Below are 11,755 nucleotides of genomic sequence, written 5' to 3'. Positions count from 1 at the left end.
ATTCTTAATTATATTGGAGCATCACCTGATATATAACTTTGTAGCCCTAATACCTCATATAATGAATCAATGAGTAGGGTAGGGTTTTTCTTTGAATTTATTCAATAAATTTGCCCAGTAGATTAAATCTAGCTAGCTAGCCTCTTGGCGTGGTTTGTGAGAGGCGTATATTGAAGAACTACAGCCTGCAAGATAATATATGTATGAATGATGATAAGATAACAAACAATAATAAACATCGGGAATAACTAGAAAAATGGATGCATGCATGTGTATGGTAGTTGCCAACTAGCAAAGTTTGGCAGCTGCCTTTTGAGCCTTGCCCCATGTTCACGTGATGTGCTTCCAGGGTTTGTTCTTTTCTGCTTCCCCCTCCCTCTCTCTATATATCTAACCAAACCCTCTAGTCAGTGCCACTCCTACCACCACTCTCTCTCTCTCTCTCTCTCTCTCTCTCTCTCTCTCTCTCTCTCTCTCCCTCCCTTCTTATCCCTTTCTTTTTCTTTCACCACAGACTACTATACTGCAAACCCTAATTAAAATGGAGCACCAGTGCTCCCCCAAGGCCTCGGCCCTTCTTCTCATTTCCATGCTTCTCATTTCCTCACTCACCCCAATTCTTGGCTGTGGCTCCTGCAAGCACAAAAACCCCAAAGGCAACTCACCCCCCAAGGGTGGCAGTCCCATTACCCTCCCGCCGATCGTCAAGCCCCCGATCAACCTCCCGCCTGTGACGATCCCTCCCGTGACGGTTCCTCCCATTTTGAACCCCCCCGTGACGGTTCCCCCAATTTTGAACCCTCCGGCCAAGACACCCAAAGGAAAGGCCTGCCCGCCGCCACCCGGGACTTGCCCGATCGACACCCTAAAGCTTGGGGCTTGTGTGGACCTGCTTGGTGGGCTGGTGCACATTGGCCTTGGGGACCCGGTGGTGAACCAGTGCTGCCCAGTGCTTAAAGGGCTGGTTGAGCTTGAAGCTGCAGTGTGCTTGTGCACAACCCTAAAGCTCAAGCTTCTCAACCTCAACATCTATGTCCCACTTGCCCTTCAACTCCTCATCACTTGTGGGAAGACACCTCCTCCTGGATACACATGCAATCTTTAGTTAAGAGTTTAGAAGTTAAACTGTGTAAGTTACATTATCTCAAAACCCTAGCCAGGCTGATTTCATGAATGAATTCTCTCTCTCTCTCTCTCTCTCTCTCTCTCTCTCTCTCTCCATATATATATAGTTCATGAGCTTTGAATATGTCTATGGAAGCTATTAATTATTTGCAAAAGCTTATTATAAATGGGGACTTCTTAATTAGGAAATTAATTATTTTTCATTTTCTGTTGAAGTTCTCACCAAGTATGCATTAGAAGACACAGATTTTAACTTCTGCATACCTATTAAAGTACCGAGAAGTGCTCTTTCTTACGGATTGTGACCATTGCAAGCATGCAGGGTGGTTGCGAGTGAGTGGTGGATGGGATAGGTGGGCCCATGCATCCACTACTCTCCTATTGGTTTAAAGGCCTATAGACAAATAGCATTACTTTAAAATATAATATTGAATTTAGTCACTCATCAAACCACTGTGCTTGTGTCTTTTGTTGTCTACACATGGAAAATCTTTTCTCTCGAGTTTTAATCTAGAGAAGTTTGAGCATTCCCATTTTCTCTTCTCTGTGTAAAGGCTGAGTCATTCACCCAATAAATTCAACAAAATTAAAACTTTAATTAAATCAATCGCTTCTTGGACATTTCTTCAATTCTTCATGTTCTTCCAATATAGTTCCATTGATGGAAACTCTTGACTAGCTACATCTAATGGTATGTTGTGGATCTACAGGTTGCAAGATTGATGGATGCATTGGAAGACATCGACATGAGAGGATGTCCATCGTCCTCTCTCTCTCTCTCCCCCTGGATCTCTATTTTTTTTCACTTGTATTGATTGCTGCAAACGTTTGGCTTTATTGTACACCATTTAATTGTTTAATGAAATTATTGCTTGTGTGTTTTGTCCCATTGGCAAGAAGAAAAAAAAAATCATTTTCTAAAGACAAGAACCTTTATATATATGTAGCCCAATCGAGTTGGCTCAAGTGATAAGGGCGACTTATGATTTTAGTAAGCTTTCACTCCCTGAGTTTAGTGCTGCACTATAGTGTCCAAAGTGGTGCGATGGTGATTAGAGTTTCCAATTCATCAATGACAAAATCTAGTAATGACAACCACAACCCACAAAGAAGTAAGAAGATCGTTTGTTCAAATCATTTTTGTCGATTTTCTTGTAAGTCGCATGTGAAATCTAAAATGGAATAAAAAATCATAATCCTATTTTTGATGATTGGGAGATTAAGTGGCTGGCCAGGTCCTTTGGTCTCTTAACCTGCCTAGTAAATTTCATGAGCTAACTAATCACACTTGTCACAATCAATATTGAGAAAATAATTATACATATTTTTACATAAAACCAAACACAAAATGTACCTCTAATTGTTATTCCATATTTGGACCACAAATATTGATAAAAAAAAAAATTAAGTTAGAAAAACCCAAGCTAAAATTTTATATATTAATGTCATGATTATTCTACTAGTATCAGCATTGATTTCATCACCTTTGAGGCATTTTCTTTCCCTTCATAATTCTCTAATGATAAAGTCTAGATCCTTTTTACGGTCTTTCAAATGCGAGCCTTTTTTACTTTAGTAACATGGATATGCATTTACTGCTTCGGGGGTTTTTTATTTTATTGAAATTTAAATTAAGAAGTTTATGAAGCCTACTTGAAACAATGGGATAACCCAATCTCCATAAAAAAAAATCTATATATATTATTTGATATGAAAATCTTACGATCAAATTGTTTGCAAAATATGTAAAAAAAAAAAAAAAATACTTTGAGGATTCTTAATTTGCTTAACGTTACTTTTAAGAATTAAAAGAAGGAAAAAGAATTAGTTGGAATCCTGTGTTGAGATCTAAGGTACGATTTTGAATTTGCTTACTTCTATTCTTTTTAAACCTTCAACATAAATGTCCCACAATTCACACAACACGCGCCCAATAGTATGTTTCAATTAATTATTTTTTTTATTTTTTATTTTGATAACACGGGGACTCTAACCACCATGGCACCATTTTGGACACTATGGTGGGGCACCAAACCCGGGGGGTGAAAGTCGCCCGCACATTAACGCACCCCTGTTAATTCACCATGGTAAACTCTCAAGGGGGAATCAAACCTATAACCTTGGGGTCACCAAAGTCACAACCCGCCATTTCAACTAATTATATTTATCTTCAGGATTGCAAGTGAGTTAATTTATCATGCATGTTTAGCCTCATTCATTAGGGTCCTATTTATTACCATTATTGTTTTCTATTTTCTATTTCTATTTCTGTACCGTGAAGAAACAGATTATAAAAATGTATTTGTTTATGTTGCCATTTTTATTTTTTTCGTCTGTGGAAAAATTGAAAACCAAATTTATGATTTTCAATTGTTTTAATTTTTAATATCTTGAAATAGCTATTTTGGATTAAATCATTTATTTTATATACTCTTGAATTAAAATTAGAATAAAATAATCATATGACTTTGAATATAATTGAAAAAAAAATATACATAAATTTTAAAAATAATAATAAAGCCATTTAAAAAATATTTTTTCTCTGTTCATGAATTGTCATGTCTAATAAAATTATTATTGTAAAATAAGTTTGAAAGTATGACGATTAAGCAAAATAATTATAATAAATTTTATTTTTGTTATAATATTTTTTATTGTGCATTATTTTCAATTTTTTATTATTTTAATCTTATTTTTCTAATATTATTTAATTTAAAGATGAAAAGGAGCATCTTTAAATTAGGTTTTCAATTTATTTTTCCTTTTTTAAATACTAATCAAACAAGTTACTAGTCTCTAATTTTTAGTTTCTATTTTTTATTTTTTAAATTTTTGTTTCAATCAAATGGCTCCTAAATTTTCAACTAGTTTTAAGGTTGAATTTAACTTAAATTGCTTGCACGGTATACTTTTCAAACAAACAATTGTGGTAGATCTTATATATCTAATTAATTTTAAAATAAATTTGTTTATTGTACAAGCGAATCGAGTTTATCACACACAATATATATTATATTCAAACTTATTTATTAATTTTTTAATTAATCTCGGGCTCAAATTAAAAAATAATTTTCAAACAAAAATGTGTGGTAAATCTAACTTTGTCTTCATGTTGTTTCTTTAAAAAACAAAAATGGAGAGGAGAGAAATCAACGTAGGGAGAGGAGAAAAAGAAAACCCAGAGAGGGGGCCGGTGGTTTAATTTCCAATGGGCGATGAGAAGGTACAGCTGCTGGTTTTGGCCATCCAGTGGGCTTTGGTTCGACCCCACGTTTCATGGAAAACAGACACAAACACAGATACACAGGTCTCTACAGAGAGAGAGAGAGAGAGAGAGAGAGAGAGAGAGAGAGAGAGATTCCTTCTCAATGTTTTTCAAAGGAGTCATTGCTAGCTACGGATATGCTCATATGGAGAGGTACTTAGTTGAATTTTTGAAAGTAAAGATTTCATAGTCTATTAAATTAACATAAGATGCCATAGTTGTTTCACCATAGGTCAAGGTTTTATAGGATTAGACTGCCTTAATGCATTGAACCCAATTGAATACATAATCATCCCAATTCCCCATTTGATTTGTCCTGTCATATACAAAGTGTTTATAATGTGATAAGTAAGGGTTATTAATAAACTTGAGACGAGTCTGTTACATGGGTGGTTTCCGACTCTTTCGAAAAAAAAACTCCCTTACTTGGAGTTAATCAATAGAAAGAAAGGCCAACTCCAACCCACAAGATTAATTAAGATACTCTTAAATCCTTAATCTATAAAACAAAACATTATCACTTTCGTTATCGTTAGTGGCAGTAATAACTTAAATAAGAGTTCTTAATTTTGAAACTAAACGCCATCAATATGCAATACATATAATACGGACTCCAGTAATAAAAACTGATTGAATGAATTCATTCGACCATCTCGTATCACGTGGGTTCGTAATATCACCAACTCGTGTCATTCAACTTTTATCAAATGTCATTGATTGTCATGTTTAGACTTTTAGGACTCATTAAATGATAATGAAATATTATATCTTTTCTCTCGTCATGTGGACTTGTAATATCACGAGGTGTCATTTAATTATTTTAAAATGCATTAGTGGATTTATAATAGATTCAATTATTTTAACATAAATTAGTCTATTCGTAGTATCACAAACTGCTGTCATTCAATTTTTTCAAGTCCCATATTGATTGTCATACTCAAATTTTTTTGAATCATTAAAAAAAATAGTGGAACCCACTCCATATGATTTTTTCTCTTTCCTCCTCTATAAACCCTATCTTCAAAATATAAAAATTAAAAAAATAAAAAAACTTTCATATATATATATATATATATATTATGGGTGTAGCTGCACATGAACCTTATTTGTCCCTTCTCCCCTCAAAATTTGTGGTGTCTAGCAAAAGGGACCATATTCTTTGAACTCCAGGAATAAATTTAATTAAAATGCATTCATGGAATGTGGAAAAGTAATTTTATTTTCCTCTTTATTTTTAACTTTTAAAATAATTTAAAAAAATATAATCATGTTTTTTAAGCTTTCAATATTCATATGGACGACTTGGAAAATAATTAAATGTTGTTTTTTCTGTAGAATTGTTGAAAAATTTTAATAAAAGAAAAAAGGTACATTTTTGTTATTATTTGAAAAATAAATAAAATATATTTCTTTTTTGCCTAAATATGTTGTATGATTCATAGTTTTGCAGCAGTATTTTCAGAGAAAATTTTATTTAATATTTTTAATTGACGAAGGAAAAATTTGATAAAGACTTGTGAAATTTGCAATTTAACAAGGGGTATAAATTGTGTGCGAATGAACTATTGAAAGTTTTAAATTATAAACATTTAACTAGTTCAAAGAGTTTTTACTACCAGTTTAGGCAATTGTAAAGGTAATATATATTTATATATTATTTAAAATGTATAGTTTGTTCGAATTGAATATGGTTAATTCAATAATGGCATGTTTGGTTATGCATTGAGAAATACATTATTGCACTAGTATCATACTAGCACTACAAAAAATTGTCTCAACATTTTAATACTAAAGATGTAATTGGGACAAACTCTTTGATTCCATCATATAATGAAAAATAGGAGTTGGTTTTAGCTGGAAACAAAACCAAGGAGAGGAAAAAAAAGAAAAAAAAAAAAAAGGAACCATAAATATCCAATTTTCATTACTGGTATATAAGCGTTTTACTAACAGTTGGAGAAACTTAGTGATTACAGAAACTTTGCTAGTGGTGTGAATATATACCAATGGTTCAATATAAAAATATCAACAATTTTCTTAACACAACAACCATGTCTTTGCTAGCATATACTTGTAGTTTTGTGAAACTATATAAACGAATTTTATTATTGGTAAATCTTTTCTTGAAATGGTTTTTAGGTACAATTCTATACCAGTGATTTTTTTACCTTTACCAATGGTTTAGTATATATGGTTCAATACATAAATGACGGCAGTTTTGTCGACACAATAACCATGTCTTTGCTAGCATATACCTATAGTTTTTTGAAACTATACAAATGGATCTTATTATTGGTAAATTTATTCTTGAAATGGTTTTTAGGTGCAATTATATACCAGCGATTTTTTTACCTTTACCAATGGTTTAGTATATATGGTTCAAAACATAAATGACAACAGTTTTGTTGACACAATAACCATGTCTTCTTTTGCTAGCATATACCTATAATTTTTTAAAACTATACAAACGGATCCAAAGGGGAGTATAACATTGTGAAATTCGCATCGAGACGAGTCCAAAGGGGAAAACGTCTCAAACGGAATCTGGGAGCCTCTACACATGCTCACACGCGCCGACAGACAAAACAGCGTCCTCCACATGAGCCGCATGCGCCAGCAAGGATACTGACCGCCAATGTCACGCCCCTAACGCGCTCACACGCATCTTCTTCGCCAGGCTAGTGAGATCCAACCCGAACACACGAAAACCCGATCCGTAACCCCGCCCAACAACCTTGTTCAAAACCCGCGTGGATGACCCGACCTGGCTGATGGACCCTCGTCCATTCACCAACACGTGGCATGCCCAGAAGCCGCCACGTGGCATAACGGTAATCACTGACGCCATTAAACTCCGTTAAGTCAAACCGTTTAAAAAAAAAAAAAAACTGGTCCATAACTTCTTTTAGCCGATTCAGTGATTTTTAAAACTGTTCATTTTAACCCAAAATTTGTTCCTAAGGTTTTTCGACCTTCTAAAGACACTCGTGGCACTAGATTTGCCAAAATCAATTCCCATCACTCTATTTTTTATATATTAAATTCAATGGCGAATGGTGCTACCTAAGTGGTCATTTCAAAGTTGACATGAGAGAACTATGATAACTGGTTTATTCAAATAAGAGCCTTTCTAAGTACTCAGGATGTCATGGACATTGTTGAAGATGGGTATAGAGAAGTCCCATGAAAAGAAGCCGAAGCATCTATGTCTGATGCTCAAAGAACGATCTTGCGAGCTAATCGAAAGAAGGATTGTAAGGTAAAGTCCATAATCTACCAAGGTCTTGATAAGGTCACGTTCAAAAGCATTGCCTCCGCCAAAACATCCAAAGAAGTTTGGGACTCTCTCTATCGAACACACAAAGGTGCAGACAAAGTAAAGAACATTCGTCTTCAAACATTGCGAGGTGATTTCGAATCCTTAAGAATGAAATATACTAAATCTATTGTTGATTATTATACACGAGTTATGATAGTATCAAATCAATTAAGAAGAAATGGAGAGACTCTCAACGATGAGAGAATTTGTGAGAAAATTTTGTAATATTTGGATCCAAAATTTGATTATATAATTGTGACCATAGAAGAAACAAAATATCTAGAAACCATGTCTATAGAAGAACTTGTGGGCTCACTCCAAGCCCATAAGCAGAAAGTCAATAGAAGGAGTGAAGTTAAAGCACTAGAGCAAGCCCTCCAAACGAAGTTGTCCCTTACTACAGATAGATACGACAAAGGGGGGATGTCACGGTGAGGAAGAGGACGAAGTCGAGGATCTCGTGGAAGAAGTTTAGGAAATTTTGAATCCAGAGAAGGCGGTAGAGGTGGAAGAGTTCCCACTAGAGAAGGACGCAATCAACAGAATTATGTCCCACGAGGCAGAGGACAAGGAAGAAGAGGGGGATATAATAACTGCCCCAATGTAGACAAAAGAAACGTTTAGTGCTACAACTACCACAAGTATGGACACTACAGTAATGAGTGTAGAGGTAATCCCTAAAATCACGAAGTAAATGAAAATTTTAACTTTGCAGAAAAGGAGAAAGCTAAAGGAGAATCGTTGATGTTGATGGCACATAATTAAACCCACAAGGACCAAAATGTTTGGTACCTTGACTCTAGAGCCAACAATCACATGACTGGTAGAAAGAACCTATTTAATGAACTTGATAAGAAAGTTCAGGGAGAGATATCATTTGGTGATCTCTCTAAAGTCCCAGTTCAAGCAAGGAGAAATTTCCTAATCAAAAGGAAGGATAGAGGCCATGCTTTTATCTCCAACGTCTATTACGTGCCAGACATGAAGACTAACATCTTGAGTCTCGGACAGCTTGTGGAGAAAGGCTACCCAATTAGCCTTAAATATAAGTAGATGGTGATAACAGACGCTTGAGGTAAGCTTGTTACTCGAGTACAAATGACAAAGAATTGAATCTTTTCACTCGCCATTCAACATGATATGCCAAGGTGTTTGAGCTCTACCATCAAATACAAAGACTGGCTATGGCATCTTAGGTACGGACATCTGAATTTTAAAAGTTTGAAACAGTTGGGAAGCAAGAAGATGGTGAAAGGCTTACCTAACATCCACCACCCAAATGTGATATATGAAAGTTGTGTTCTGAGCAAGCAACATAGAAATAGCTTTTGAAAACAAGCCGACTAGAGATCTACCATGCCACTCTAGCTAGTACACACAGACGTGTATGGTCCATTGAGACCATTTTCAAATGGACAAAACAGATACTTCCTCACTTTCATTGATGATTACACAAGGAAGACTTGGGTCTACTTCCTAAAAAGGAAGTCAGTGGTGTTCAATATGTTCAAAGAGTTCAAAGCTCTTGTGGATAAACAGAGTGGCTATCGCATCAAGTCACTTCGATCAGATCAAGGAGGAGAGTACAAGGAAGAAGCTTTCCTAGAATTCCTTAGACAACAAGGGATTCAAAAATAGTTCACATCATCATACACTCCTCAATTGAACGATGTAGTCGATAGGAAGAATCACATGATCCTTAACATGGCTAGAAGCATGTTAAAGGATAAGAATGTGCCCAAAAGTTTTTGGGCAGAAGCAGTGTCACATGCAGTTTATCTGCTCAACCGGAGTCCTACGAAGAGTCTTGATACAAAGACACCACTTGAAGCTTGGAGTACTCACAAGCCTAGTGTAAGTCATCTTAGAGTATTTGGCTCCATTGCCTATGCCCAGATCCTAGAGGTAAGAAGGAAAAAGTTGGAAGATAAAGGAGAGGAATATATCCTTGTTGGATATGGCGACAACACCATGGGATATCGACTCTACAATCCCATCAACAAGAAAGTCATTCACAGTCAGGATGTCATTTTTGAAGAAAATGAATCCTGAAAGTGGGACCAGACTGAATCTTCCAAAGATGTGGAATTGACGCTTGGAGGAGAAGAACCCACACATACAAGAGAAGTGGCTATCAAGTCACAAGTTCCCGAGCTGCAGACACCTCCACATGGTTCACCACAGAGGAATGAAGATTCATCACCAATTGAGCGTGAAATCTCAGACATGAGGCCTAGAGGAGCTTGTAATCTAGCTGATCTGTATGAAACTATAGAACCTATAAAAGAGTATGTTACTTGTTGGAATTTGTGTGATCCCAAGAAGGGGGTGAATTGGGTTTTAAAACTTTTGGCTAAATTAAGCATTTCGCCAATTCACCATATATCATATCCCATTCAATGTACACGCATGTATGTAAAATAATTTTAATAGTGCAAGTAAACATACACATGCGTAGTATATCTTATTCAAATCAAATGTGTGGATGCAACTAATTATGACATTGAACAAACATGCAAACGCATGCCGGAATTTAAGTGCAGGGATTTAAATAAGATAGAGAGAGAGACACGAGATTTGTTATCGAGGTTCGGCCAAACCAACCTATGTTCCCGCCTTGGGCATATCCCCCCCCCCCAAAGGGATTCCACTACACTTGCTAACTTACGGGTGGAGTAGAAACCATTTACATTCTCTCCTTATGGGGTAAGGAAAACTCCAGTTCAATTACTAGGTTAAGTCGAACTAATCTCACTTATGGGGCTGAGACCCCCCAGTTCAATTTTCGGGTTGAACCGAACCGATCTCAGTTACGGGGTTGAGACTCTCTAGTTCAATTAATGGGCTGAACCCAACCAGTACAAGAAAACCATTTTTGTACATGAAAATGCTTCTAAAAAATACAAGAAAAAATGTACACAATAAGCTCAATAAAAATACGCACTCCAATAATATGAAATAATGCGCAGAGGAGTAAGGCTGTTTAACTATATTTAAACCCTAATAAAAGTTTTTCTCCAAAAAGATATTTCAATAACAATATAGGAGAACCTAGGGTTTTGTTCTTTCAATAATTTTTGCACAAATAGAATGTGTTTGAAAAATGAGCACTATGTTCTCCAACAAAAATTTATGCAAATGAGAAATACTTGGAAAATCTAGGAGTTAAGCTCAAGAAAATATTTGTGCAACAAACAATTTTCTCCCAAAAATATTTATCAAAGAAATAGCCGAGAGAAATATAAAAGCTACTCTCAAAAACAATTTTAACAAATGAAGTTGCAAATGAAAGTAAATGTAAATGAGTGTAAAATAAATATCCAAAGTAAAATATTCTCTTCAAAACGTTTTTCAAAATAATGATTGGAAGAGATTGAAGAGTATAAATTGTAACCCCAAAAAGATTTTGCAATGAAAATATGAGTGGGGGAACTTTAATTAAGAAAATGATTTGAGAGGTTTTAATGTTAATCAAAGTTACTAAATCTTGCTGGGACATTGTAAAAAAGGATCTCTTGGATGCGGCAATGAATTTTTTCAGGGCATTACGCTTTCCAAGTTTTTGTCCTCTTCGTTTATTGTTTTAATTCCGAAGGTGGATAATCCTTCTAACTTTGATAAATTCTGGCCTATTAGTTTATGCTCGGTGGCTTATAAAATTTTTTCCAAGATTATTGTTTTTAGACTAACCGAGGTTGTTGACAAGTTGGTCTCACATGAACAAGGCACTTTTATTCCTGGGCGTAGTATTTTTGAAAATATTACACTTTCTTAAGAAATGATTCAGTCTTTGCACAAAAAAATAGCTAGTGGCAATGTGATGGTAAAACTCGATATGGCTAAGGCTTACGACAAAGTGAATTGTAATTTTCTTCTAGAGGTTCTTAAGGCTTTTGATTTCTCTGATAGGTTTTGCAAACTCATAAAAAATTGTGTGGAGTCCCCATGATTTTCTATTATGATGAACGGAACACTTAAAGGGTTTTTTCAATCCACGAGAGGCTTGCGGCAAAGGGATCCACTCTCTCCTTATTTATTTATCATAA

At 35.3% G+C, this 11,755-nt stretch overlaps 1 protein-coding gene across 1 annotated transcript; it reads left to right on the top strand.

The window, feature by feature from the left end:
• The first annotated feature begins 341 nt into the window (after nt 1-341).
• On the top strand, nt 342-2,007 carry LOC131157998 (36.4 kDa proline-rich protein). The gene is made up of 2 exons (XM_058112524.1): nt 342-1,129; nt 1,836-2,007. Exon 1 carries the CDS (start codon nt 542-544, stop codon nt 1,103-1,105), a length of 564 nt encoding a protein of 187 aa, XP_057968507.1. The 5' UTR covers nt 342-541; the 3' UTR covers nt 1,106-1,129; nt 1,836-2,007.
• The last annotated feature ends 9,748 nt before the right edge of the window (nt 2,008-11,755 follow it).

The sequence above is a fragment of the Malania oleifera genome, chromosome 6, assembly GCF_029873635.1.
Source record: "Malania oleifera isolate guangnan ecotype guangnan chromosome 6, ASM2987363v1, whole genome shotgun sequence".
NCBI lineage: Eukaryota > Viridiplantae > Streptophyta > Magnoliopsida > Santalales > Ximeniaceae > Malania > Malania oleifera.
The sequence above is the reverse complement of the archived record's forward strand: the minus strand, read 5'-3'. Positions and strand labels throughout refer to the sequence as shown.

Coding starts and splice junctions, on each gene's coding strand:
- LOC131157998 (XM_058112524.1), top strand. CDS start 542: ATGGAGCACCAGTGCTCCCCCAAGGCCTCGGCCCTTCTTCTCATTTCC.